At 51.9% G+C, this 27,686-nt stretch overlaps 1 protein-coding gene across 6 annotated transcripts in view; it reads left to right on the forward strand.

Moving 5' to 3' along the window:
* The window catches only part of SLC27A1 (solute carrier family 27 member 1), a 31,588-nt gene extending 4,886 nt beyond the window's left edge, over nt 1-26,702 (forward strand). For 4 of the 6 annotated variants that reach the window (XM_067733173.1, XM_067733176.1, XM_067733175.1 and 1 more), the window contains exons 3-13: nt 12,835-13,229; nt 13,356-13,517; nt 13,613-13,682; nt 14,419-14,534; nt 14,607-14,716; nt 21,518-21,727; nt 22,888-23,014; nt 23,104-23,241; nt 23,319-23,483; nt 23,887-24,033; nt 25,280-26,702. In XM_067733173.1, coding sequence (XP_067589274.1) covers nt 12,835-13,229; nt 13,356-13,517; nt 13,613-13,682; nt 14,419-14,534; nt 14,607-14,716; nt 21,518-21,727; nt 22,888-23,014; nt 23,104-23,241; nt 23,319-23,483; nt 23,887-24,033; nt 25,280-25,437 — 1,798 coding nt within the window. In that variant the 3' untranslated portion in view covers nt 25,438-26,702. The remainder of the gene's footprint in view (nt 1-12,834; nt 13,230-13,355; nt 13,518-13,612; nt 13,683-14,418; nt 14,535-14,606; nt 14,717-21,517; nt 21,728-22,887; nt 23,015-23,103; nt 23,242-23,318; nt 23,484-23,886; nt 24,034-25,279) is intronic. The other 2 variants (XM_067733172.1, XM_067733171.1) reach the window with 2 other exon arrangements.
* The last annotated feature ends 984 nt before the right edge of the window (nt 26,703-27,686 follow it).

Genomic DNA, 27,686 nt, shown 5'->3' on the forward strand with positions numbered 1-27,686 from the left:
AGTGTTCTCATAGTCCTGTAAGGAAGGCATGCTTACTAATCCCATTTTGTGGTTGGTGAACCAAAGCACCGAGAGGGGAGGTCATTTGCCCAAGAACACAGAGCTGAGGAGCGGCAGGACTCCAGAGTACGTGTTCTTAGCTGCTGTGTTGTGCTGGGGTGGTGGTGCAGGCCGGCTGCATTTAGAACCTAGGTTCAGAAATATTTAAGCACCCAGCCTCCGTTCTTCTAACTCGTCTTCTGTTTTCCTCATGAAATCTGATCACATTCATCTGTGCTTCTTTCTCCCTGCCCCGGTGTCCTAGAGCTCAGGGTGAAAGCAGGAAGGGGCAGAAGGAGCAGAGGGGCAAGAAGAGGCCTCAGGAAGGGCCCAAAGGTGGACAGTGGCCTCTTTGTCCCCTGGGTGGGGGTGGCCCAGACATGTGGCCCAGACATGTGGCCGGAGCCCAGTGCTGAAGTCCACTGCCCGCCCGTGTGGGTGTGCTCCAGAGAGGCTGGGGGCGAGGGCGGGAGGGACAGGCCGTGAAGACTGGGCCCCACTGTGAATGCTTGAGTGACCTGAGCGCGAGCCACTGCAGCCTCAGTCGAGTTTCTCTGCTGTGCTGTCTGTGGACAGGGAGCACCCCTGCGGGAGCGGCTTCCTGTGCTTCCTACCCCTGCTGATAGCCCTCTCCCCATGGCTGTAACACTAGCACCCCTTCATGGGGTTCTTGGGGTGCTCTGCTGAAGCTCTTAGAGGAGAGCTGGGCACCTAGTAGGCACCCAGACTTGTGGGTGCTGATCGCCTTCACCCAGCAGTGGGTACCTCAGAGGTCAGGTGCTTGGTGGCTAGAGCCGGAGCGTCTAGCTGTGGCCCTCACTCTGCGCCTTGCTAGCCCATGAAACATCACCCTCTGGGCCTTAGTTCCTTCATCTCTAAGAGTACACCTTGTGCATCCTCTCTTCTTTAAGAAAACATGAATTGAGCACCTGTTGTGTGCAGCATCGGCACTTGTTCTGTCACGTGGTACGTGGTGACTGTTTGGGAGCAGGCCTGAGGAGGAACCGAGGGACCCTTCCGGGGGCCTGGTCTGTGTCGTTCTGTCCTCTACTTGCTGTGTGACCTTGGGTGTGTAATTCATCTCCCTGAGCTCCCAGCTCATCCACCATCTGACATGGGGATTTTAGAACCCTACTTTGGAGGGTGGCTGTAAGGTTAGCTCAGTAAACGCTGAGGCTGCTCACCGTAGCAACTCTATTCGTTGAATGGTTGAGATATCAGGATCCGACCAGGGAGGTGGATGTATAAACAGCTAACTTTTAACATTTTACATTTTCAGTTATTTTTTTTGCAACAGTTAATACATAACACAGGTACAAAATTCAAATGTTAGAGAGAGGTTTGCTGTGAATGCTGCCCTCTCTCCACTGCCCCCAGCCCTGCAGTTCCTCTCCTCAGAGGCATCTTGTGTCTCTTTCCCAAGAAATATATGTAGACCTCTTCTTGTTCTTGGTGCTCACAAATGGCCACACATTCTCCATCATATTCTTCACCTCCTGCTTTCTTTCTTCTCTCCACTTTCACTTGAAATTTTTGCTTTTATTAAAGTCATGCAGGCTTCGAGATGAAAGACTCTAGCCTTCTACCTCAAGTGGCAGCTGCTAGCCCCACCCTCTACCCACATTCTCCCTTCCCTTCCAGGAATGATTCTTACCTCTCCTTTGAATCTTTTGGACTTCACCTCCACATCTCTAAATGGCTTATGTGACAAATCTGCATTTTTTCACTTTGAGACTAGATCTGTCATCTCACACCATGGAAGATGAGGATTTGGCATCCCTTTATCGCCCTGTCCTCACTGTCTTCCTGTCCCTGTGCATGGTGTATACATACCCACCCTCATACATACACAGACACACATGTTCTTCCATCTCTTCATTGTCCCAATATTATTACAGTTGATTCTCATTATTTGTGGTAGTTTTCTTCTTCTTCTTCTTCTTTTTTTTTTGGAAATGCTGCAAGGCTTGCGGGATCTTAGTTCCCCCACCAGAGATTGAACCCGCACCCTCGGCAGTGAAAGCACGGAGTCCTAACCACTGGACCACCAGGGAATTCCCTGTGATAGTTTTGTTCTACAAAGTTGCTGCGAACATTGAATTAGCAAATACTGAACCATTGTTCCTAGGGAAAATACAGGGTTAGGTTTTTGCAAGCCTCTGATCACATTTTCATCAACCAGTCAATACATAATCTTGTTTCGTGTGTATTCTGTTTAGAGACACATCATTTAATATATATTGTTGATTCATTACTGTTGAACTCACTGCCAGCAACATTATAACCCATGCCTGAACAAAACTTATCTAATATGTGTATCTTCTCCGTAAGGCACATCACAGCCTTCTTGTACTTAGGAACACTAGACAGCATTTCAGCATTATGCCTGGGGCCCATTTTAAACAGCAAAATCAACAACAAAAAGCACAAAGGCACCAAAAATGTGGCATTAAATAGACTGCCAAAAAGATGCTTGTTTATAATATGAATTAAACAACTTTATGTATTTTTGCCTGGAGTTATTGATTGCCTTTGTATTGGTTAGTTTTCTATGTATTTATCTCTACTTCAAAGCCAAACTCCACAACATTTGTTTCTCTCTCCTCTAATATTTATGGCACCAGATGGGCTTTCCATTTCATCTTTTTGGAGAAGTCTCTCTTTTAGCCTCCAATCTGTCCAGGCTGGTCTAGTTGCTCTCTCTACCTGGTGGGCAGCCATTACACCAGGCTTGCTCCTACCCATCTTCCTGAGGATTAGCATCACTTCTATCTTGGGTTGGATAGATACCCTGTTTCCTGGGTCCCTGATAGTCCTCTTCCTTGGTTTACTCCTTTAATTAGTTGGAACATATCTTCATTAGCTTTGGGAGAAATCATGTATAGAAATTTAATTTTTTGAGACCCTCCATGTATGAAAATATCTTTATTTCCACACTCACACTTGACTGATGGTCTGGGTATAGACTTCTAGGTTGGATATTATTTTCCTTCAAAATTGAAGGCATTTCTTATTTTCTTCTCACATCATGGTTATTGTTGAGAAGACTAAAACTCTCTGATTCCTGATCCTTTGCAGTGACTTTTTTTTTTTTCCTTCTGGAAGCTTGTGGGATCTTTTCAAGATGGTGGGTTATTTCCATCCATTGTATGACTGTTGGTGGGTTTCAGGTCAAGGAAGTTTTCTTGATGTTATCATTGGTGATTTCCTCACCTTTATTTCCTTTGTTCTTCTTCGAACTCCTATTATTGAGTGCCTGGAACAATGTCTAGCTTGATAACATTTATTGAATGAATATGATGTTGGATCTTCTGGACTGGTTCTATAATTTTCACATCTTTTTTTCTCTTAACATCTTTATTGGAGTATAATTGCTTTACAATAATGTGTTAGTTTCTGCTTTATAACAAAGTGAATCAATTATCTTATTATCTTTTTTATTTTTCATCTCTATCGTTTTATCCTACTTTCTATGATATTTCTTCAAATATATCTTTTAGTTCTTCTATTAATGTTTAACTTATGCCCTCATATTTAAAATTTTTTATTATGATTCTTTGTTCAAATTAATAGACTATTTTAATTGATTTTTAATTATGTTTTTTCTTTTTTATATAGACTTTATTTTTTATTATCAGTTTTAGGTTTACAGAAATTAAGCAGAAAGTACAGAGAGTTCCCATATACCCCCTTACTCTCCCCTGCAGTTTCCCCTGTTTTTTTTTTTTTGTTGTTGTTGTTTTGCAGTACACGGGCCTCTCCCTGTTGTGGCCTCTGCCGTTGCTGAGCATAGGCTCAGGACGTGCAGGCTCAGTGGCCATGGCTCACGGGCCCAGCCGCTCCACGGCATGTGGGATCTTCCCGGACCGGGGCACGAACCCGTGTCCCCTGCATCGGCAGGTGGACTCTCAACCACTGCGCCACCAGGGAAGCCCTCCCCTGTTTTTAATATCTCTTATTAGTGTAGTACGCTTGTTACAATTGATGAGTCATTGTTGATACATGATTATTAACTAAGCCCCATTTTTTTTTTTTTTTTTGTGGTACGCGGGCCTCTCACTGTTGCGGCCTCTCCCATTGCGGAGCACAGGCTCTGGGCGCACAGGCTCAGCGGCCATGGCTCAAGGGCCCAGCCGCTCTGCGCGGCATGTGGGATCTTCCCGGACCGGGGCACGAACCCGTGTCCCCTGCATCGGCAGGTGGACTCTCAACCACTGCGCCACCAGGGAAGCCCCAAGCCCCATATTTTTCATTAGGGTTCATGTGTATGTTGTACATTCTTTGTGCCCTCACATTTAAATTTTCCTGGATTGTTTTTTTTTTCCATTCCCTGAAAGCTTTTATATAGCATCCTATTCTTGTTTCATGGATGCAGTATATCTTCGTACATTTTCAAGGATATTAATGACTTTATTAGTTTTTTTCTCTTTGCACAATCTCTTTTTCCTCAAAGATTTTCTTTGTTTATTTTTTTTCTTTTTTTCTTTTTTTTTTTTTTGCGGTATGCGGGCCTCTCACTGTTGTGGCCTCTCCCGTTGTGGAGCACAGGCTCCGGACGTGCAGGCTCAGCGGCATGGCTCATGGGCCCAGCGGCTCCGCGGCATGTGGGACCTTCCCGGACCGGGACACGAACCCATGTCCCCTGCATCAGCAGAGCAAACTCTCAACCACAGCGCCACCAGGGAAGCCCTTCTTTGTTTATTTTAGTCTCCATCATCCCTATTAGAGGAAATCCCCAGGAGTCTGGTAGTCCTTGGCTGTAAAGCCAATTAGAAGCTCTCAGCATGGATGTGTGTAGGGGGTGAGGGGGTCTTGTCAACTGAGCTTCATGATGGGGTCACCTGGCTGGGTGGTGCTTTGGGGAAAGTCCAGTGCAGTGTCTTTGGGTCTTTCCTCCAGGCCTGGGCACAGGCCCCACCAGCAACATCCCAGGAACACAGCGGGGAAGAGGGCTGGAGGCTTGGCATCTGGCAAGTAAACATTCACTTAACACCCATTTGCAGGGAGGTGCCCCACCCAGAAACCCTCCTATGGATGGACTTTCAATCTTCTCCTGGGTGGCCACTTTTTTTTTTTTTTTCAATTGAGATACTGACATATAACACTCTGTTAGTTTCAGGTGGGCAACATAATGATTTGCTATTTGCATAAAGGTTTCTCCTGCTACCCGAAAATAGAGCATTCCTCTGAAACCTTTCATAAACCTAAATGGTGTAAAGGGAAGAAGCAATTACCTTAGGATGCATCTTGCTAATGGGTGCACAAAATAAATTGAGATAAAGTTCAGATGCTCACAGACACAGTTCAAAGTTATGGCAGCTTGATGCTGGGATGCTGAGTGTAGTTCCCAGGGAAGGAGCTTGGCAGTGCCTCTCTCACTGCTTTGGGTGCGCGCTGCCCCTATAACAGCTCCCTGCAGAACAAACACCGAACACTATTTTTACTTCTTGCCTTTCCTTGTAAAAGCGAAAATCCTCTTTGGATTTCTTTCGGTTAGCAAAAACAGGTACTAATTTTGGTCTTTCACAAAAGAGAAGCGGCATTAGAGTGAATTTTTGAAAAGTAGGGGATACTGGTATATTGTGAAATGATCACCACTGTAAGTCTAGTTAACATCCATCACCATACAGAGTTACAAAAATTTTTTTCTTGTGAGGAGAACTTTTAAGATCTACTCTCTAAGCAACTTTCAAATATGCCATGAGGTAGTATTGACTATAGTCACCATGTCGTACATTACGTCCCCATGACATTTATTTCACGGAGGGGGCTTCTTAAACAGATTTCCATCAATCCTCCACCACAGCCCAGGATTCTGCTTTCCCCCTCCTCCTGGGGCCTCCACCTCTCATGTGCTGCTGCCCAGCTTCCCAAAGTGGGGTGATTTGGTCTCCACTTCCATTTTCCCGGTCCTTGTGAGTTCACACTTAAGACCTTTTACTAGCCGTTTTGGGAGGCACTGTCAACAGTCAGTGTCTGAGTGCTCAATCTGCCATCTTTGCCGCATGGTCAGCAGTAACTTTCCCCATTTACCTTTAGGGTCCTTCCTCATCCCTTGCATTGGGGGCGCCGTTCTTTTTTTTTTTTTTTTGGGCTGTGTTGGGTCTTCGTTTCTGTGCGAGGGCTTTCTCTAGTTGTGGCAAGCGGGGGCCGCTCTTCATCGCGGTGCACGGACCTCTCACTATCGCGGCCTCTCTTGTTGCGGAGCACAGGCTCCAGATGCACAGGCTCAGTAGTTGTGCCTCACAGGCCTAGTTGCCCCGTGGCATGTGGGATTTTCCCGGACCAGGGCTCGAACCCGTGTCCCCTGCATTGGCAGGCGGATTCCCAACCACTGCGCCACCAGGGAAGCCCGGGGGCGCCGTTCTTGTGCACAGCCTTTTGTTGTAAGCTTCAGCTCGAGCTGTTGTTCATCTAACCCTGCGCCTACTGCAGGATGTTTGGATTCTTTCCCATCTTCTGCTCACTGGAAGCTACAAATGAATAATGTGCCGTCATTTCCCCCGTGTGACTTTAATGTGCCAAAATCAGTATACCAGTTGGCGGAGCGATTCACTCTGCTTCACTCACTCCTCTCCTCCCGCTGGCCTTTGCTCTCTTTTAAACCTGCCAATCTCCTTCCTGCCTTCAGGTCTTTGCACTCGTGGTGCCCTCCACCTGGAATACTTTCCCTCGAGCTTTACCCGTGGCTGGCTCCTTGTCATCCTTCAAAGTTCAGTGCAAATGCTGCTTCCTCAGACAAGGCTCCCCTGCCCCGTGGGTGAAGTCTGTCCTGGTCGTGCTTGATCACATCATCCTGTTGCTTTTTTCTTAGGAAACGTATAAAACTGTCATTGTTTTTGTTTACTTTCTCCTTGATTATTGACTGTAAACCCATAGCGGCAGGGATCACGCCTACCTTGGTCACCTGTGTGTCCCCATTCCTGTCATGATGTCCAGCGTTTGGTGGTACTTTGTGGAGGTGTGCTGCACTTGTGGATCAGCTCCTCTGGGGAGGTGTTTCTCCACGAGGAGGCTTCAGCTGCAAGTAGTGGGAATCCCAACTAGAAGTGGCATCAACAGTAAAGCACATTTATAGCCATGTGCAATGGGGTATTGGGACATGAGGTGGCTTCAGGCTGATCAATTTGTGTTCAGCATGTTATCATTGGCCCAAGTTCCTTCTGCCTCTCTGCTTCAAAGGCTTGGCGTCTCCTGTTAGTTACCCTCATGGTCTCATATTGGCTGCTGTGGCTCCAGCCATCACATGCTGATAGAAGAAAGTGAACATGGGACTACCAGGCCCCGTGTTGCAGGGAGTGTGAAAGGGGCTATTGTGATGGCAGGAGGTCTATGAGTTGGGCAGTGTTGGAGTTAGAGCCAGATTTCCAGAGCTTTGAACACTGAGCAGAAGACAGTCTTTATGTTCCCAGGGAAGTGTTCTGAGCAGGGAAGCAGCACAGCTAGGCTGGCCTGCATGGAGGAAGAGGGTGGCTTGGTGAGGAGGGTTTGGGGCAGTCAGGCAGGAAATGCACTTGTTCCCATACAGTGTGAATGGAGACACACCCCCTCTACCCCCTTGAATGGGGCACTGGGGTGAGAGCGGTAAGGAAGATAGACAAAGGTTGGAGATGAAGCAGAGTGTGTTAGTTTCTTGTGGCTGTCATAACAATGAAGCACAAACTGGGGGACTTAAAACAACAGAAATGTATTCTGCCATAGTTGTAGAGGCCTGAAGTCTGAAATCAAGGTGTGGGCAGGGTTGGTTCCTTCTGGAGGCTCCGAGGGAGAATCTGTTCCATGCTTCTCTCCTAGCTTCTGGTGGCTTCCAGCAATCCTCGGCAGTTCCCTGGCTTGTGGTTGCATCACTCAGCCCAATCTCTGCCTCCGTCTTCGGATGGCCTTCTTCTCTATGCCTGTGTCTCCTCTTCTGTCTCTTAGAAGGACACTTGTCATTGGATTTAGGGCCCATCCTAAATCCAGGATGATCTCATCTGAAGATCCTCAACTTAATTACATCTGCAAAGACCCTTTTTCCACATAAGGGCTCATTCACAAGTTTGGAGGATCAGGACTCGGATGTATCTTTTTGGGGCCACCATTCACCCCACTACACAGAGAATGGGGCCTGGCCTAGGGTGGAGGCGGGAGACCAGGGGGAGGTGACTGCACCGTTTCAGGCTTGTGACGGTGGGGTCTTGGCCGTGCTTGTGAGATGACCGGATTCCAGCTAGTCTGCATTGGAGAAAGTCATTTGTTCTACCCATCCTTGAGGACCTCCTGTGCCCCACACCCTGTCTGGGCTTCGGGGATGCCATGGTCACCATGACACGCCATGAACGCACCAGATGATGCTTTTCCTGTCCTATGGAGCCCACAGCCTAATGAGGGAGAAGGATGCTCGAGAAGGAAATGAGGAAATAATTTAAACATCAGAAAGTGACAAGAAGAATACAGCACGTGGGGGAGAGGCAAGGATAGTGCATGACTACTGCAGCCAGGGCTGTAGGTGTGGGGCATCCAGCACAGGTGGTCAGATGAGAAGGAGCCAACCGTGCAAAGACCTGGGGGATGGAAGAGTTCTCCAGGCAGAGGGAACAGCAGGTGCAAAGCCCAGAGGCAGGACCCGACCCTCCTGGGCAGAGTAACGATGAATCCCTCTTTTTCAATCCTTCTTCTTGGTTGGGCACTTAATACATTTGACAGGTATTAGGCTGAGAATTGCACTGTTGCCCCATTTACAGATGCACTGCTGTTGTGGGCCCTGCTTCCTCTTTGTAAATAGGACAATGGCAGTACCTACACTTTGCTGAGCTGGAGAACACTTGGAGCTTGTTATGTTCAGTCTCCTGATACTCCAAGTAAGGAAACTGAGGCCCAGAGAGGACAGGGTCTGCCCAAGTGCCACAGCTGGTAAGCAGTGGAGTAGGATCTGAACCAAGGCCATTGACTCCAGGGCACTTTCTCTTTCTTCTGGGCTCTGCTGGGGCTCACAGCTCCGGGACAGACACTTGAGGAATCAGTGTTTGCACAAGGCCCTCAGATCATGTCCTGCCTCCTCCCCTGGACCATTACTCCCAGGGGACCTCCTGGGCTGGCCCCCGCTCTTGGAACTTGCTTGTTCCTCTTTCTTCCTTACAGGGTAGGTATGAGTCAAGTTGCTGGGCAGATAAAATGCTAATTCAACTCTGTTTTCTTACTGACAGTGCATACCTCCCTGGGGAGAGGATAGCAACAGAGTTTATTGAGAATGTAGGACACGCCAGGCCCTGTCCTTAGAAGTCTCCATCCATCTCTTTTGTCCCCTACTGACCTGGAAGGCATGGGATCTTATTGTCCCCATTAACCAGGAGGCCCAGAGAGGGATGTACCCACCCATGCCCACTGTATGAGTGTCCTGGGGCTGCCGTAACAAATTACCACAATCTCGGTAGCTTAAAACAAAAGGAGTTTGTTGTCTCAAAGTTCTGGAGACCAGAAGCCCCAGATCAGCTTCTGGGGGGTCCAGGCGTCCTTGGCTGGGCTTGTGGCTGCATCACTCCAGTCTCTGCCTCTGTCTCCTCAGAGCCTTCTCCCTTGTGTCTTTGTGCTCTCTCTTCTTCTTTTTTTTTTTTTACTTTTTGGCTGTACTGCACAGCACGCGGGATCTTAGTTCCCCGACCAGGGATTGAACCCACGACCCCTGCAGTGGAAGTGCAGTGTCTTAATCACTGGACCGCCAGGGAAGTCCCTCTCTCTTCTTGTAGAGATACCTGTTACTGGATTTAGGGCCCACCTAGGCAATCAGGATGACCTCATCTCATACTTACCTTAATTATATCTGCAAAGGCCCTGTTTCCAAATAAGGTCATAGTCTGAGATTCTGGGTGTACATGAATTTTTGGAGACACTCTTCAACAACTGCAGTCACACAGGCAGAAGAGACTGGGCTGCATTTGAGCCAGCCTGTGGGACACCAGCATCGTCCTTACATTCTAGGCCCTGTTTCTAGTGCTGGGACTACATCCCTGGACACAATAGACAGATAGACAGGGTGCCTGCTCTCATGGAAAAAGACAAAGAATTCAGGAAACCCACAAAGGAAGATGGCAGTTTTAGATTGTGATGATCACTTTGAAGGAAGAAAACGATGGTGGTGGTGGTGTAGGTGCTGGGAATGTATCAGTTACCGATGGCTGTGTAACAAATTACCCCTTTAACTAGGGGCTTAAAAAATGATCATTATCATCTCCTATGTCTAGGCTTCCTTACCGCTCAGTGCTGGGTTCCTAGGGCCAGTGTCCTGAGAGAGAGGGAAAGCAAGAGGGCATGAGGGCTCCTGCGTGCTGGTGTGCTGTCTTTGTGCCCTGGGCTCAGAAGTCACATAGCATCACTTCTGCTACATTCTCTTCCTTAGAAGCAAGCCCCTCAGTCTGCCCACACTAAAGCGGATGGGAAATAGAACCCACCTTTCGAAGGGAGGACTGTCAAAGGGTTTGCAGGGATATTTTAAAATAGCCATACTGATCCAAGCGGGGCAGGGCTGGGAGGACCCCTCTGAGCAGGTGTCATTGGAGCTGAGAGGTGAAGGATGAGAAGGAGCCGAGATGAGGGGCCTGGGCAGAGTATTCCAGGCAGTGGGAGCTGGGCAAAGGCCCTGGGGCAGGAACCTCTGCCCTGCTGAAGATCAGGGAAGGAGGCAAGAGCAAGCTGGGGCAATGGAGGGTGATGAGGTGGCCAGATGCATGGGGCTGGGCCGTGCTGGGCCTCACAGGCCACAGGGAAGGCATTTGATCGAAAAAACAGTGGGAGCCTTTGGAGGGTTAAAACATTATTTAAAAAAACTTTTTTGATTTTTTAAAAAATTTTTTAAAATTTAGGGAATTCCCTGGGCAGTCCAGTAGTTAGGACTCCACACTTCCACTGCAGGGGGCCCATTCCAATCCCTGGTCAGGGAGCTAAGATCCTGCAAGCTGCACGGCGCGGCCAAAAAAATTTTATTTAAAAATTTTTTAAATTAAAATTTTTAATTAAATTTTTATTTAATTTTTTTTTTTTTGCGGTACACAGGCCTCTGACTGTTGTGGCCTCTCCCGTTGTGGGGCACAGGCTCCAGACGCGCAGGCTCAGCGGCCATGGCTCACGGGCCCAGCCGCTCCACGGCATGTGGGATCCTCCCGGACCGGGGCACGAACCCGTGTCCCCTGCATCGGCAGGCAGACTCTCAACCACTGTGCCACCAGGGAAGCCCAAATATTTTTTATTTTTTAAATTTATTTTTTTATTTTATTTTTTAAAAATCTGTGTTAAAAACATTTTACTATGGAAAGTTTCAAGCTTACAGAAGTACAGAGAATAATGTAATAAACCCATGTGCCCATCCCCCAGCTTCCGTGATCTTCATATGATTGTTTCCTCATCTCCACCCACTTCCTCCTGTGTCTGAATCTCAGTGGCACATCTTTCTATCTGTTGGTTTTCCAGGGTGTACATCTGGAAGGTAAGGACTCCTGTTTTTAACCTTGCCACAGACAGTCTTCATGAGTTTCATTCATTCATTCATTTTTATTGTAGTAAAACACATATAATATAAAATTTACCATTAGCGACACTGAGTACATTCACAGTGTTGTGCAACCATCGGCTCTATCTAGCTCCAGAACATTTCCATCGCCCCAAAAGGAAACCCTGTCCCCATTAGCAGTTACTCCCCATTCTCCCTCCCCCAGCTCCTAGTAACCACCAATCTGCTCTGTCTTCATGCGTTGTTTTTGAGGTGTAATTTACATATAATAAAATGCACCTGTTCTAAGTGTTCATTTAGGATTTGGGGAACCACACCCAGGTAACCTTCCTGGGGGCAGAGTGAGGACCACCTGTCTCGGTCAGGGCAGAGCAAGCTGCTGTAACAAACAGGTCCCCACTTGACAGTGGCTTAACCCAGCACAAAGTTACCTCTCAGAGTCAGGTGGCAGGGCAGAGAGCCAGGTAAAGCCAGAAGACCACTTGTTTCTTGAGCTCCTGCACTGAGAAATTCTAGCTTTCTTGGTTCTGTGATCTAAAGCCATTTCTGTTTGCTTAAAACAACACAAAGAAGTTCATGTCTCACTCATGTGACAGCCTGGCATCATCAGTGATGGCTGCTCATCTCCACAGGGTCATTCAGGAACCTGGCTCCTTCCTACTGGGTTCTATCTCCCCCTGGGGCCTCTGATCTCCTTGTCTCTACTAGCAGGTGAAGACAGAGGAGCAAGACACCTGCCATCAGGGCCTCTCGCTAGCCTGTCTTCTGGCCTCACCTGGGGCAGAGGCATCTCCTCCCCTGGGTGGGGGCACACGTGCTGGATGGCTCAGCCACCTGTGCCTAGTGCCATTGAGTAACTTGGGAGTGGAACAGCCCCCCAGCTCAGGGGGTGGACCCCAGGGCCCGGTTGAGGCAGGCGGGGCATGAGGAGTCCAAGCTGGAGGCAGTGGGGGTTCAGCATGGGGCACTTGGGCTGCCCCAGAAGAGAAAAACAAGGTTAGGCCTGGGCCTGGCTCCCTCAGGGTCACCAAGCAAGCTGTGGCGGAGGAGGACAGGGTGACTCTGACTTACACTGCATGGCCTGGCCAGCTGTGAGAATCCGCCTACTTCTGGGCTGACTGGTAAATGGCCCTTTGCCCTTAGTTTCTCCAAGAGACCCAGCAACCCAAGGGTCCTTCTGAACACTTGCCACCCTTGGGAACACAGGGACCTTTTCCTCCGCTTTCTCCACGTGGGGATGCTGAGGCTTGGGGTGGTCTCCTGGAAGCCGGGCAGGACACTCAGTGACACCGTCCCCTCGTCCCCCCTCCCAGCGGCCTCTTCGTGCTGATACGTGTGCGCCTGGAGCTGCGGTGGCACCAGCGCGCCCGCCACACCATCCCGCAGATCTTCCAGGACGTGGTACGGCGGCAGCCTGAGCACCTGGCGCTGGTGGACGCGGGCAGCGGCGTATGCTGGACCTTCGCGCAGCTGGACGCCTACTCCAATGCCGTGGCCAACCTATTCTGCCATCTGGGCTACACGCCAGGGGACGTGGTGGCCATCTTCCTGGAGGGCCGGCCTGAGTTTGTGGGGCTGTGGCTGGGTCTGGCCAAGGCGGGCATGGAGGCCGCGCTGCTCAATGTTAACCTGCGGCGGGAGCCCCTGATCTTCTGCCTGGGCACCTCGGGTGCCAAGGCTCTGGTCTTCGGACGGGAGCTGGCAGCGGGTGAGGCCGGGTGTGGGCAGCATCTCGGTGGGGGCCTGGGGCCGCCCAGGGCAGGGAGATGGTGCTTCCCTGGCCCTGGGAGGGGACCTGCCCGTCCTTGACCGTGACATATGTTTTGGGCCGCAGTGGTGGCCGAGGTGAGTGGACAGCTGGGCAAGAGCCTGGTCAAGTTCTGTTCTGGAGACGTGGGGCCCGAGGGTGTCTTGCCGGACACCCAGCTCCTGGACCCGCTGCTGAAGGAGGCCTCCACAGCCCCCCTAGCCCAGCCCCCTGGCAAGGGCATGGATGGTGAGTCCAGGTGGGATCCCCCCTGCCGATGCCCACCCAGTCCCCTCGCCCCCCTCACGCCAGCCTCCGGTCCCCAACACCCACATCTCTCTTAGATCGACTCTTCTACATCTACACATCAGGGACCACGGGGTTGCCCAAGGCTGCCATCGTCGTACACAGCAGGTGAGGGGCCCGTGGGCATTGCCCCCAGCGCAGGAAAGCCACTCCGGTTCCTCTCTATGGCCTGATCCCCCCAACCCCCAGCTCCTTTTGGGGTCTTGTGGGCATCTTGATCCCAACTGGGTAAAACCCACAGCCCATCTCAGGACACCGTGCTGCCCTCTGCCCCTCCTCAGTCTCCTCCTGTCCCCACTCCTGCCCCCAACGGCCCCCTTCTCATCAGTGACCATAGCAAGGTTTAAAATCCTAAGTCAGACCTCCTCTGTGCCAAACCTCCCCGTACCCTCCTTGGCCCTCAGAATAAAAGCCGTATTTGTGTTGTGCGGCACCCGCCACTTCTCTGATGTCATTTTCCTCCTCTCCACCTCTCGCTCGCTCCCTCCTCGACCCCTCACACTTCCTCAAACCTGCCAGACTCCTTCTGGCCTCAGGACCTTTGCATATGCTCTGCGCTTCACCTGGGTGCCCTTCCCTAGCTCACCCTACAGCACCTTCTTGCCGGGCCTTAGCTCATGTGTCACCTCCCCAGGCAGGTTACCCCACCCTCCCTGGCTTTGTCCCCTTCAGCCTCTCTCTATCCCTTTGCTCTATCATATCCCTCGTGGGAGCAAGCACCATTTTATTTGTTGCATGTTCCTCTCCTGCCAGCCTGTAAGGCCCCTATGAGCTGGGCTGGCTCTGCCTCAGTACGCAGCTCGCTCCCCCAACGCCATGCTTTTTTCGGGGGTGTGGGTCCCAGCCCCTGCACTCCTTGCCCCTGCAGGTACTACCGCATAGCGGCATTTACCCACCACTCCTACAGCATGCAGGCGGCAGATGTGCTCTACGACTGTCTGCCCCTGTACCACTCGGCAGGTACCACAGGGAAGCTTGGGCGGGGGAGGGGGCGGGGGATTGGGGACCCCTCATTGAGTCCACTCTCTGCAGGGAACATCATTGGCGTGGGTCAGTGTCTCATCTACGGGCTGACTGTGGTCCTCCGCAAGAAGTTTTCAGCCAGCCGCTTCTGGGATGACTGCGTCAAGTACAACTGCACGGTCAGGCCCCGCCCCCTCTCGCACCTCCAGCCCTCCGCCCACCCTCCCAAGTATATGGCTCTGAATGGCTGCCTCCCAGGGACTCGGTGGGGCTGGGAGGGGGCAGTCAGTGCTTCTGTGCTCAAGGCCCAGCCCGAGGCTAAACCTTCAACATGTAAACTCATTGGAACCTCACAGCTGCTTGGGAGCGTGCAAAGGCCTCATACCCGTTTTGCAGGTGGAGAAACTGAGGCTTTTAATTGGACACAGACTGCCTGAGATCCTTAAGGTGCTGCCTTCCCTACTCCCTGTGCCCCGAAGGTCTTCCCTGCTGGTGGCTGCAGGGAAATGGGTGCAGTCACCGTGCTGGGCTGGTTAAGGCCACAAAGCCCAGGGCTTCCTGGTGGGATAAGCATGAAGCAGAGGTGGAGGGCATCCACTGTCCTGCAGAGCAGGTAGGGGTTAAGACAAATCCCTTCCTCTCCTCTCCCCTCCACAATGAGAGGAGAGCAGGCCGAGGATTTCAGTGCTGTGATGGGGGTGGAAATACAGGTGCCTAGTACCTTCCTCCAGGTGGAAGAAGGAGTGAGGAGGGGAGGGAAGGGGGTGTGTCCAGGGACTGGCAAATTGGCAGGTGCTGACCCCACCTTGAACAGGTGGGGCCCAGAGACGTTCAGCCACTTGCCCAGATCACACAGCTGGACAGGGTGGGGGCTCTGGGCCGGGCATCCTGGGGGATCTCTCGGGGCGATGACTCTGCCCTGCTGTGCTTTTGAGGATTTTATGTTCTGCTTGGGGTGGTGGGGGTGGTCTGGGGAAAACTGCTAATCTGAATCTTGAAATAGAAGACAGTCCGTTTATTAACTTAACTCTTGAGAGTTGCAAATATACATAAATGTGGACAGAAAAGCTTAGGGGATTCCCAGGTATCCATCACTCGGCTCCAGAGGACATCAGATACCCTCTCCTGCCCCCTCCACGCCCCCAGCACATCCCTCCTTCTGTGTTGTTGTGAAGCAGCCCCAGATAGCAGCGTGTTTCCTGCATAGATATGTCAGTAAAATCTCTGAAAGCTGAGGATTGGTCTTTTTTTTTTTTCAATTGAGGTGAAATTCACGTAAGATTAGCTTTTTTTGTTTGTTTTCAATTTTTGAACTATTTAGTTTTATTTATTTATTTATTTATTTATTTTTTGGCCACGCCTCACGGCATGCGGGGGATGGAACCCGTGCCCGCTGCAGTGGAAGGGCGGAGTCTTAACCACTGGATCGCCAGGGAAGTCCCCAAGATTAGCTGTTTTAAAGTGGACACTTCAGTGGCACTTAGTCCATTTACAGTGTTGTACAGTCACCACCTCTATGTAGTTCCAGAACATTTCCGTCACCCCCAAAAGAACATGCTGTCCCCACTGGCAGTCTTTCCCCGTCCCCCTTCCCCCAGCCCCTGGCAATGAATCTGCTTTCTGTCTCTATGGGTTTGCCTGTTCTGGACATTTCTTATAAATGGGATCTCTGTGTGGCCTTTTGTGTCTGGTGAGGGCTGATTTTAAAACAAAAGATTTGGGACTTCCCTGGTGGCGCAGTGGTTAAGAATCCGCCTGCCAATGCAGGGGACACGGGTTCGATCCCTGGTTCAGGAAGATCCCACATGCCATGGGGCAACTAAGCCCGTGCACCACAACTACTGAGCCTGCACTCTAGAGCCCGGGAGCCACAGCTACTGAACCTGCGTGCCACAACTACTGAAGCCCGCGTGCCTAGAGCCCGTGCTCCATAACAAGAGAAGCCACCGCAGTGAGGAGCCTGTGCACTGCAACAAAGAGTAGCCCCCGCTCACCGCAACTAGAGAAAGCCCCCACACAGCAACAAAGACCCAACACAGCCAAAAATAAATAAATTAATTAATTAAAAAAAAATGAAACAAAAGATTTGAAAGCAGGGTCTCAAAGGATATTTGTACACCCATGTTCATAGCAGATTATTCACAATAAATAAAACATGGAAGCAATCCAAGTGTTCAGCAACAGAATGAATGGATAAGCAAAATGTGGTTCATCCCTACAGTGGAATATTATTGAGCCTTAAAAAGGAAGGAAGTTCTGACACAGGCTACAACATGGATGACCGTTGAGGACATTATGCTGAATGAAATAAGCCAATTGCAAAAAGACAAATACTGCATGATTCCACTTATATTGGGTACTCACAGTAGCTAAAATCATAGACAGAAAGTAGGATGGTAGTTGCCAAGGCCAGGGGAGGGGGGAATGGGGAGTTAGTGTTTACTGGGTATAGAGTTTCAGATTTACAAGGTAAAAATATTTTGCGGGGGGAATTCCCTGGCAGTCTAGTGGTTAGGCCCCGGCACTCTCACTGCTGAGGGACTGGGTTCTATCCCTGGTCAGGGAACTAAAAAAAAAAATCTCAGAAGTCACGTGGTGTGGCCAAAAAAAAAAAAAAAAAATTTATGGGGATGGATAGTGGTGATGGCTGCTCAACAATGTGTATGTATTTAATACACTGAACTGTACCCTTAAAAATGGCTAAGATGGAAAAGACATGGCTAAGATGGTAAATTTTATATTGTGTGTATTTTACCCCAATAAAAGATAGAGTCAAAAAGAAGGAAAAAACCCCACAAACACATAACCTCAGTATCATTATCCCAGCCAAAAAGTGCCAGTGATTTCTCAATTATCAGGAATCCGGACAGTGGCCTGATCCCCAGTGTTTCTACCATGTCAAAATATGGGGGGGGGGGGTTTGTTTCTGTATTTTTTTAAAATCAGTGTTTAGGTAAGACCCACACATTGCAACTAGTTGATGTTTCCTGTAAGAATCCTTTCATCTGTAGGTGCCCCTTGTCTCTCCCTCATTCTCCTCCCACCCCTCCTTGTAATTTATTTATTGAAGAAATGAAGTTTGGCCTGTAGTGTTTTCCCAGTCTGGGTATTGCTGGGAGGTCCTTTGACATGCTTCTCTCTCCCTGGCACCTCCTGTACCTTGGGAGTAGGGTCAAGCATAGCGGGTTTTTTTGTTTAACTACTTTTTAAAATTGACATATAGTTAATTTATACAATGTTAGTTTCAGGTATACAGCAAGGTGATTCAGTTATATATATATATATATATATAAACATTTTATATATATATATACTTTTTCAGGTTATTTTCCATTTTCCATTATAGATTATTACAAGATATTGAATATAGTTCCCTGTGCTATACAGTAGGTCCTGTTGTTTATTTTATATATAGTAGTGTATATATGTTAATCCCAGACTCCTAATTTATCTCTCCCACCCATCCCCTTTGGTAACCTTAAGTTTGTGAGTCTATTTCTGTTTCATAAACAAGTTCATTTCTATCATTTTTTTTTTTGGCGGTACGCGGGCCTCTCACAGTTGTGGCCTCGCTTGCTGTGGAGCAGAGGCTCCAGACGCGCGAGCTCAGCGGCCATGGCTCACGGGCCCAGCCGCTCCGTGGCATGTGGGATCTTCCCGGACCGGGGCACGAACCCGTGTCCCCTGCATCGGCAGGCGGACTCTCAACCACTGCGCCACCAGGGAAGCCCCATTTCTATCATTTTTAAAGATTCCACATAGACGTGATATCACATGATACTTGTCTTTCTCTGTTTGACTTAGTTCTTTTTATATGATAATCTCTAGGTCGGTCCATGTTGCTGTAAATGGCATTATTTCATTCTTTTTTATGGCTGAGTAATATCCCATTGTATATATATGTACCACATCTTCTTTATCCATTTCTCTGTCAGTGGACATTTAGGTTGCTTCCATGTTTTGGCTACTGTAAATAGTGCTGCTATGAACATTGGGGTGCATGTATCTTTTCTAGTGAAGAGTTTTGTCCAGATATATGCCCAGGAGTTGGATTGCAGGATCACATGGTAACTCTGTGTTTAGTTTTTTGAGGAATCTCTATACTGTTCTCCGTAGTGGAAGCACAGCATCTCTCAGCCACAGCAGTGTGGCTTTGGAGCTGCATCATTCTCTGTGGTGAGGACTGTCCTGTGCACTGTACGTTATTTAACAGCATTTCTGGCCTAAGATCACTGGATGCCACTAGCACCCCACCTCCCAGCTGTGATAATTAAAAACGTTTCCGGACATTGTCAGGTGTCTTGACTGTGGTTGAGAACCACTGATCTAGATACTTGATCGCTTCAAATTCTGCTTTTTTGGCAAGGGTTCCCTGTGGGTGATGTCATGTCCTACACGAGGAGGCCTGTGGTGTCTGGCGGTCCCTCTCTTTGTCTTTGACATGCTGTGTTGCATCGGGCTTTGTTCACTGTCTCCGGGCCCCTGAAATTCCATTCTGTTTCCTTGAAGGGGTATTTCTGTGACCAAGAGAAGGCACTGAGGGGCTCTTTAAGGAGTAGAGGATGGAATCCTCAAAGGTCAAGTTTAACAAGGATGCCAAAAAGACTTAAGAGCGTGCGTTTGGGTTTAGAAATCCCATCTCATGGCTGGCTGTAGGATGGGGGAAACTGCGTGGCTGTTTTATTTGCAGCAGTGGGCATGGCCCAGATCAACTGCCCAGCCATCCTCATGGGAGGCAGCAGGCTGTAATCTAGAACTCCCCTTTTTTAGCGCATAAAGCAGATGGGCAGGTGACGGGTAAGTCAACCCATCATCCATCCATGGGTGTATAGTTCCTGTGTCTCCCCGTACCCACTTGGGTGTGCACGTTTGGTGTACGAGGTCACCCTGACTCGGGAGTTATAGTGGGGGTCCCAGGTTGACAGTTCACTGCCAGCTTCTTTCCAGGTGCTGCCCTGCAGGCAGGAGGTCTCGGCTGGTGTCTGCCTCTCTGAGCTGAGCTGAGTTGTCTTCCCTTCAGCCCTGGGTCTGTCCGAGGGTCCAGGCCAGAGTAAAGATCAGCTGTCTGGCTCTCAGTATGTAGATGTGGCCTCAGGGCCACAGGGTCATTGAAACCTTCAGCGGCCTCAACTGTGGCTGTGTTGTCCCTTCCCCAGCCTGGTTTCTGAAGAGGACATCTGCGAGCTGCTCAGAGTGTGGCTGTGTCTACCTGTGATGGTCTGGAGGGCAGCTATGTATTTAGGCAGGACTTTGTCAGTTGACAGGTAAAACCAAAACCCTAAACCCAGCCCTAACCTAAATTCTGGCTTTCTTGAGGAAAGGGATTTATTAGCTTTTGGAACCGAGGAGGCCACATGGTGGACAGCTTCAGGCACACCTTGATCAAGGAAGGCCCCTCTCTCTCTCTCTCTCTCTCTTTCTTGTTTTCCTCTTCCTCTTGTTTTCTTCTTTCCTTAGTGGGTGGCTTCCTTCCCAGCCCTGCTTCTCCAGGAGTGTCCCCTGCAGTTCTAGTTGAGAAAGAGCCTGTCTTCCCACCAGTCCATTAAAAGTCTCAGGGCTGATTCTCATTGGCTTAGCTGTGGTCACATGCTTATCCTTGAACCAATCAGTGTCTGGGGATGGACTGGAATGATTGGCCAGGCCGTATGACTTGTTCTATCCTGGAGATGGGGTGGGCTGGGCCACACCCAAAGCACATGAGGGAGCCTGGGGGCAGAGGGAGAGAAACCATCAGGGTCTCTGATCTTGCCTTGCCTGGGGCTTGCTTCCTGGTCAGCAGCGGGTGATCTTGGGCCACCTGTGTCCCCTCTCTGGGTCTCAGTACCTTCCTCTCCAACATGGAGTCTCAGGAAGATGAAACAGATGAGCTCTCTGCTTGGCTGGTAGTGAGTGCTCAGTGCACTCGTATTTATCAGATACTTATTAAGTCCTGCTCAAGGAATACCTCTCAGTGACAGTGACATTTGAGCCGAGACCTGAGGACCCAGGTGCATCTGGGGGAAGATTGTTCTAGGCAGAGGGCACAGTATGTGCAAAGGCCCTGAGGAGGAGACCCACGTGGCAGAGCCGAGTGAGCATAGGAGTTAGAAGGACAGGGGGCAGTGAGGGCGGCAGGGTCACATGGAATTGATCACAGGTCGAATTTTGTACTTCATCTAGTGAGTACTTTGAAGCTGTACTGATGGCCATGGTGGTTAATTCTGAACATGTAACTGCTTCATTGAGACTCTGGAGCCAGGATGCCCAGATACATAACAAATTTTACCACATTATCAGCCTTGGTGGTTACTTACTGTCTGTGAACCTCAGTTTCTCCATCTGTAAAATGGGGAGGGTATCATTAAGAAGCCGTCCTGGAGATGAGGACTCAAGGGCACCTGGGGTATCTGGGACTTGACCCCAGGGGGTGGAGCCACAAGACAGGGAGAGAAGGAGCCCAGGGGGTGGTGCGGGGTGGGGGCAGTGAGTAGGTGACTCCATGGGCAACTGGGGCTGGGTCCTTGCCGTGACTTCAGGGAGGCAGCGAAGAGCATGCATCTGAGAGTGGTCCCACCCCAGGATCAGGACTGTGGGCGCCCCGAGCTCAGATGGTTGGGGCTCTGGGGAACAGTGTAGAGCACATCGCCTCTGGGCTGAGGGTTGCCCTGTGGAGTGTCAACGCCACGGCTCACCTTCCTGCCTGCGTGCACCACACGTGGTGTCCCAAGAAAGCAGCTGAGGGGATAGAGGGACCGCTGGAGGGGCATGGGGGATGCGATGCATCCACTCAGGTGGAAGGAGTGTTGGGGATTGAGGGAATGGATAGGCCTGGTCTGTTTCCTTGCTATTATCATCTTTAAGGCCGTTTTGTTCCTAGCGCCCAGGTTGGAGTGGGGGAGGTCGCTGGGTCTGGGGGTCTCTGGCCCGCGGCAGCCTCCACCCCCAGCCGGCTCCTCTCTGCTCCAGCGCAGGCGCCCACTGCTCACTTCCCACCCACCTAGGTGGTCCAGTACATCGGGGAGATCTGCCGCTACCTGCTGAAACAGCCGGTGAGCGAGGCAGAAGGGCGGCACCGCGTGCGCCTGGCGGTGGGCAACGGGTTGCGGCCAGCCATCTGGGAGGAGTTCACGGAGCGCTTCGGCGTGCGCCAGGTCGGCGAGTTCTACGGAGCCACCGAGTGCAACTGCAGCATCGCCAACATGGACGGGAAGGTGGGCGCGGGCAGGGCGGGGCGGCCCGGCCCGGGCAGGTCTCGGGGTTCAGGGATCGCTGCTCCCTATGCCTTGCCGGCCCCGTGTCCCCAAAGAACAGCCTGGATTGTGGTGGGCAGTTCGGCCAGGGCACTCGGATGCTTTCTTCTGGCTTGTCCAGTCATGTGACTGTCGCCCCTGAGTTCAAATTCACAGCGTGACTGTGTTGCCCTGGGCAATCACCTCAGCCTTTCTGAGCCTCAATTTGTAGCAGTGGAGGTGGCAGGGGAGAGCAAGGCTCTGGGGGGTCCAGGGCCAGAAATGGGGTGCTGATCTCCTCCTACCGGGCAAGTCACTCAGTCTCCTTGGGTCTTCGTTTCCTTCTCTGTAAATGGGGTTAACAACTTATTAGGTTTGTTCTAACCACCCAACATCACGAGCTCAGCACAGCACCCCTTCCCCGTGCAGTAGGCACTCTGCAAACAGATGCTTTTATGATTAATAATTATTATCTCCACTCTGCCCTCTCAGGACCCTCCTTCTCCCTTATTAAGCCCTTCCCATCCAAAGTCAGGAACAGAGAACGAGAAGAATAATACATCGCCCTAGGGGGTAGGGGTTCTTTCTGTCTCTCGCTGCTGGGTCCCCAGCACCCGAGGACAAGGCACAGTCCCCACCACGCACGTCTGTTGAATGGACAGCCCCAGAGCACACTCTGGCCGTACCAGCAGAGGTTGCCGCTCTAACAAATACACCCAACCGTGTGCAGCGGCAGGAACCCGTTAGGCCTTTCTGCTCATAGAACTGAGCCAGGCAGGGTGACATGCAGTGGGCAGCGGGCAGAAGCTCTGCCAGCGTCCCTACATGGCTTCAGGATCACTTTGGCCATCCACTTCCTGCCAGCCTGGAAAGTTTTAAGGACCAGGAAGTGGCGGCCGGCTGGCAGGTCTCCTCACATGACTGCAAAGGAGGCTGGGAAGGTGGGAGAGGGGGGCACGATTCCTGGCAGGATGCTGCACTTAATACCCCCCTCTCTCAGATCATCCAAGGTCACAGAGTTGGGTGACACTAGGGAGTGCTAATTGCAGGCCCTGGGGCAGGAGAGGCAAGGTGTGTGTGTGTGTGTGGAGGACACCGTGTCACCCCGGGGCTCCTCGTTGACTCGGCTGGCCGCATCCCAGGTCGGCTCCTGTGGCTTCAACAGCCGCATCCTGCCCAATGTGTACCCCATCCGACTGGTGAAGGTCAATGAGGACACCATGGAACTACTGCGGGATGCCCAGGGCCTCTGCATCCCATGCCAGGCCGGTGAGCAGGGTCCCGCCCAGTCCCCCGGGGAGCCGGGGCCCCCCGCCTCCTGCCCGCCCAGCACAGCCCGAGCGCCGCCTCCTCCCTAGGGGAGCCCGGCCTCCTCGTGGGCCAGATCAACCAGCAAGACCCTCTGCGTCGCTTCGATGGCTACATCAGCGAGAGCGCCACGAGCAGGAAGATCACCCACAGCGTCTTCCGCAAGGGGGACAGTGCCTACCTCTCAGGTGTGCAGACCCTGGGGGCCGGCCACAGGGATGGCAGGTCGCCGTCTTACCTGCCCATCTCCTCTCCTCTCTGCCAGGCGATGTGCTGGTGATGGACGAGCTGGGCTATATGTACTTCCGGGACCGCAGCGGGGACACCTTCCGCTGGCGTGGGGAGAACGTCTCCACCACTGAGGTGGAGGGCGTGCTGAGTCGCCTGCTGGGCCAGACAGACGTGGCCGTGTACGGGGTGGCCGTGCCAGGCAAGCTGGGGGCTCTGGGGGTGGTTCTAGGGTCCTGGGAGCAGCCCTGGAGGAGCCCAGCCAGGAGGAGCTTGGAGGTACAGGTACCCTTGTAGGCAGGACCTAAAGCAGTGCACAACCTGGACAACTGCACCCGACAGGGTGGCGGCCTGGGTCTGGAATCTCTCCTCGTGCCTGATGTTGAGCCTCAGTTTCCTCATCCAGAAAATGGGCTCATGAAATCAGCCGTGGCTCAGGGCTGCAGGGAGTGCAGCAGGATCTCCATAAAATGTTCGCTGTTTTGGCGAGCATTATTCCGGGTGGAAGGGACTGGAGGTCAGAAGCCAGGGGCCACTGTTGGAGGGTGGATCTGGTCCCATGGAGGGGCGAAGGGTGGTGGTCTCAGCCAAACCTCTGTCTCCAGGGGTGGAGGGCAAAGCAGGCATGGCGGCCATTGCGGACCCCCACGGCCAGCTGAGCCCCAATGCCCTGTACCAGGAGCTGCAGAAGGTGCTGGCACCCTACGCACGGCCCATCTTCCTGCGCCTCCTGCCCCAGGTGGACACCACAGGTGCGGCCCCCTGTCTCTTCGTGTATCCATCTGTCTTTTAGTTCCTCAGTCATCTACTTACTTGCCCTAGTTCAGTCCCTGTGCCAGGTCCGACGTGATGGTTCATGGCCAGCCGGCACTGTGGGCCAAGCCCTTTTCTTGTTTTATTTACATACTTCTTTCTGTTTCTCACTCGCACTCCCACTGGGTATCCTGCAGTATTGGGTGCATTTCTTTATATTCAGCATTTTTTCTGATGACTAGGAAATTTGAGCAAATCATCTCACACCTCTGAGGTTTCCTCTGCTGTAAATCACCCTTCGTATCTTTGACCCGTCTTTGTGTTGCCTCATCTTTCTTTGTGATTTACGGAAATTTCCCGTAATAGTCTAGATGTTAATTCCTTAGTGGTTTCAGACCTTCTACATCTCTTCTGTTTTGGAATCTCTTAACTCTGTCCATGGTGCCCTTTATTGAAAAGAAGCCTCTAATTTTGATACAAACTTAAACACCACCGCCACTACCGCCTCTGCTTTTTCAATTTTGTGGTTTGTGCTTTTGGAAGGCAGCTATGCTCACCACTCTGCCACCAATGCACACAGGTTTGTGCTTTTGAAGTTTCATTTGAAAGGAAAAAAAACTTTCCCAACTCTAGAGCACACAGAGATTCTCCCTCCATTTTTTGCTACCAACCCTAACCCTGTCTTTCACAAAACCCTTCTTTAATAGTCTACCGCAGGGAGTGCAAACTTTTTCTTAAAGTCCCAGATGGTAAATATTTTCAGTTGTGGGCCACAGCCTCTGCAGCAATAATTCAGCTCTGCAGCTGTAGGGCAAAAGCAATAGTAAACAGTGTGTACGTGAATGGGCGTGGCCCACCTCGAATGGTGGGCCGAATCTGGCCCGTGGGGTGGGCCATGGGCCTATAAGTTGCTGACTCCTGACCTACTGTGTGACAGAGCCAGCCCTGTCACCTTCTTGGTCTTGTGGGGGGTCGGCACGTGACCAGGCAGGGGGTACACAGAGTTTCAGGCCATGATGAGGGTGGTCAGGGAGGCCTCCCTGGGGGAGAGGGCATGAAGCTGAGATGCAAAGGCCAGGGGGGAGTCAGGCAGGCAAAATGGGGAAGAATGTTCCTAGCAGAGGCCTCTTCAGAGGCCTGGAGGTGCAGGACAGGATGGCGAGTTGAGGGAGGGGGGATTCCTGGGACCCCCCCTGCCGAGTCCCCATCCCACCCCCACTTCCACCCCCACCCCCATCCCCACAGGCACCTTCAAGATTCAGAAGACGAGGCTGCAGCACGAGGGCTTCGACCCACGCCAGACCTCAGACCGGCTCTTCTTCCTGGACCTGAAGCAGGGCCACTACCTGCCTCTGGATCAGGGTGTCTACACCCGCATCTGTTCGGGCGCCTTCTCCCTCTGACGCTCTTCCTCGGCCCACCAGAGACTTTGCACCAGGCCCAGCAAGCGAGGGGGGCTTGAGCCAGACAGCCCTGCCCTGTCCTGGGGGCAGAGAAACTGGATCCCAGGAGGAGCCTGTATTTCCCGCCTTCACCCTCCTCCTCTCCCCCTCTGGTTGCCCCCCTGCCTGTCCTCCACTCCTGTGTCTGTGTGTCTGTCTCTGCGCCCTGCTTCTCAGCCTCCCTCCTGTCCCTGACTGCCCTCACCTCTCTCCTCCATCTTTCCTCCCTGCCCTCTTCCTGCCGAAAGTAGAACAGACGTTTCCTGGGAGCTGGGGTCTGTGCGGAGGCCCAGCTGCCTTGGGGGCCTCCGCGGGTCCTCCCCACTGGGTGGTAAACCCGAGTGGGGCCTCTCCACCTCCCTCTCAGCTGTGCCTTAACAAGGCCCACCCAGCCCAGACCTCCCTAGGCTGCTAGATTCCTGGACGTTGTAGCACTGCATGAGCTCCAGGCAGGCCCTCCACTCTCCTTGCTGAACTGAGGAGCCGGGGGTGTCTGCCTGGCCAGCCCGGGAGCAGGGGGGCCTCGGCCAGGGGTGCAGGTCAACGGGAAATTTCTCCCTGGCCGGACCAATTGCCTTTTGCACTTCCTATCCCTGGTGGGTCTCCCTTGCCTTGCCTGCCCTTCCTGATACCCCAGAAACTTCTGGAACTGACTGTGACCACTTGGATGTTTCCCCTGCCCAGATGTCCCTGTTCAGGCGTCTCCACGGAGCTTCTGCTGGAGGGGCCCTGAAGATGGCTCTGGGGGGCTGCTCGGCCCACTGCTCAGACGCTCACCCTGGCAGAGGCCTCTTGGGGATCCTACCTGGTGTGGCTGCTGGAGGGACACACGGGGGTGGCAGCAGTGGGGTTGGGAGAAGCCTCCAGGCCAGGGGTGGCGTCTGAGATGGCCTCTTGGGCCTCAGGCGTTCCAGCCTATTGAACGTCCCGCTAGCCTTGCTGGTGACAGCTCGGACCCTGGGTTGGTGACATCCTGAGACAACCCTGCCAGGATGGCTCGGACATCCCCATCAGCTTCGTCGATGGCTCAGCCTGGACACCCACCGTTGGGGCCTGCCATCCAAACTGCCCCTCTGTCCCTGCCTCCGGCAGCACCGTCCCGCACCTAGAACAGCAAGGCCAGTAGCAGGTGACCCCATGCTGTTTTGCACGGGCCTTTCTAAGCACTGAGATTTTGCTTCCTAGCTGAGTTTAAGAAATAAACCTGCAGAGTGTCTGGTGCCTGATGGGAACTCAGTCACTCACCGTTTGTCCCCACGTGGCCCAGAACCCTGTCAGTTTTAGGCCTCTCACCGCGGAACACACAGTCACCAGACATGAGCAAAACACACACTCAGCCTTTACTTACAGCTCCTGTTGCCTCTTCTCCAACCTGCAAGGCTTCAGGGGTCTGGGGATGGGGGGCAGGGGGGGCACATGGGTTAGCGTTCTTGCCACCTCCCTGCAGCCTCCGGGTCCTCCCATAGCCCCGTGCTGACCTTGGTGGTCCCGGGAGAGGGACAGCCTATCTGCCTTGGGTTCCGGCAGGTGCACAGGATGGCCGGGGACAGAGGGTGTGTCCTGGCATGTCCGGCTGCCCCAGGAAGGGAGCCCCTCTGTGTGTGGGGTCAGCACGTAAGGCCATAGCTCTGGGCGAGAACCACTGAGCCTGCAAGGGTAGCTGCCTGAGATGGGATTTGAACCCAGGACATTGAGCTCCAGAGTTCATACTCTCAGCTCCCACCATCAGCTGTCCCCCCTCCAGAATTATAATGTCTGTCTCGTCTCCATTTCAAGGGACAGAGGAAGAAAGTCTTATGACAACGGAGCATTTGCTAGCAGGGAGCACCCAGGGGGCGACCCTGGGGTTGGATGGGGGGTGGATGAGTCCTTGGCCAGCTCAAGGATGGATGAACCATTGATGTGTGGAGCTGGTCCTTGGCTGCCCACACTGCAAAGAGGGGGATGTAAGGTATAGCCTCTGAGATGCCCAGTGAGGGTGGGAGAAGGATCTGGTGCTGGTGGGGATGGAGCTTCCCTGGTGTGTTGATAAGCAAGTGTATTCTGGGTAACATCCCTTCAGACATCCAACCACCTCCAAAGGTATCATCGTGGTCCCCGTTGTACCGATGAGGAAACTGAAGGCACAGGGAGGGGAATGAACTCATTGTCAGGGGCTCTGGTGAGAAAGTGGCCCAGTGGGGACCTTTCTCATTGCAAAGCCTGTGACG

This window comes from Pseudorca crassidens, chromosome 3 (genome assembly GCF_039906515.1).
Source record: "Pseudorca crassidens isolate mPseCra1 chromosome 3, mPseCra1.hap1, whole genome shotgun sequence".
Classification (NCBI taxonomy): domain Eukaryota; kingdom Metazoa; phylum Chordata; class Mammalia; order Artiodactyla; family Delphinidae; genus Pseudorca; species Pseudorca crassidens.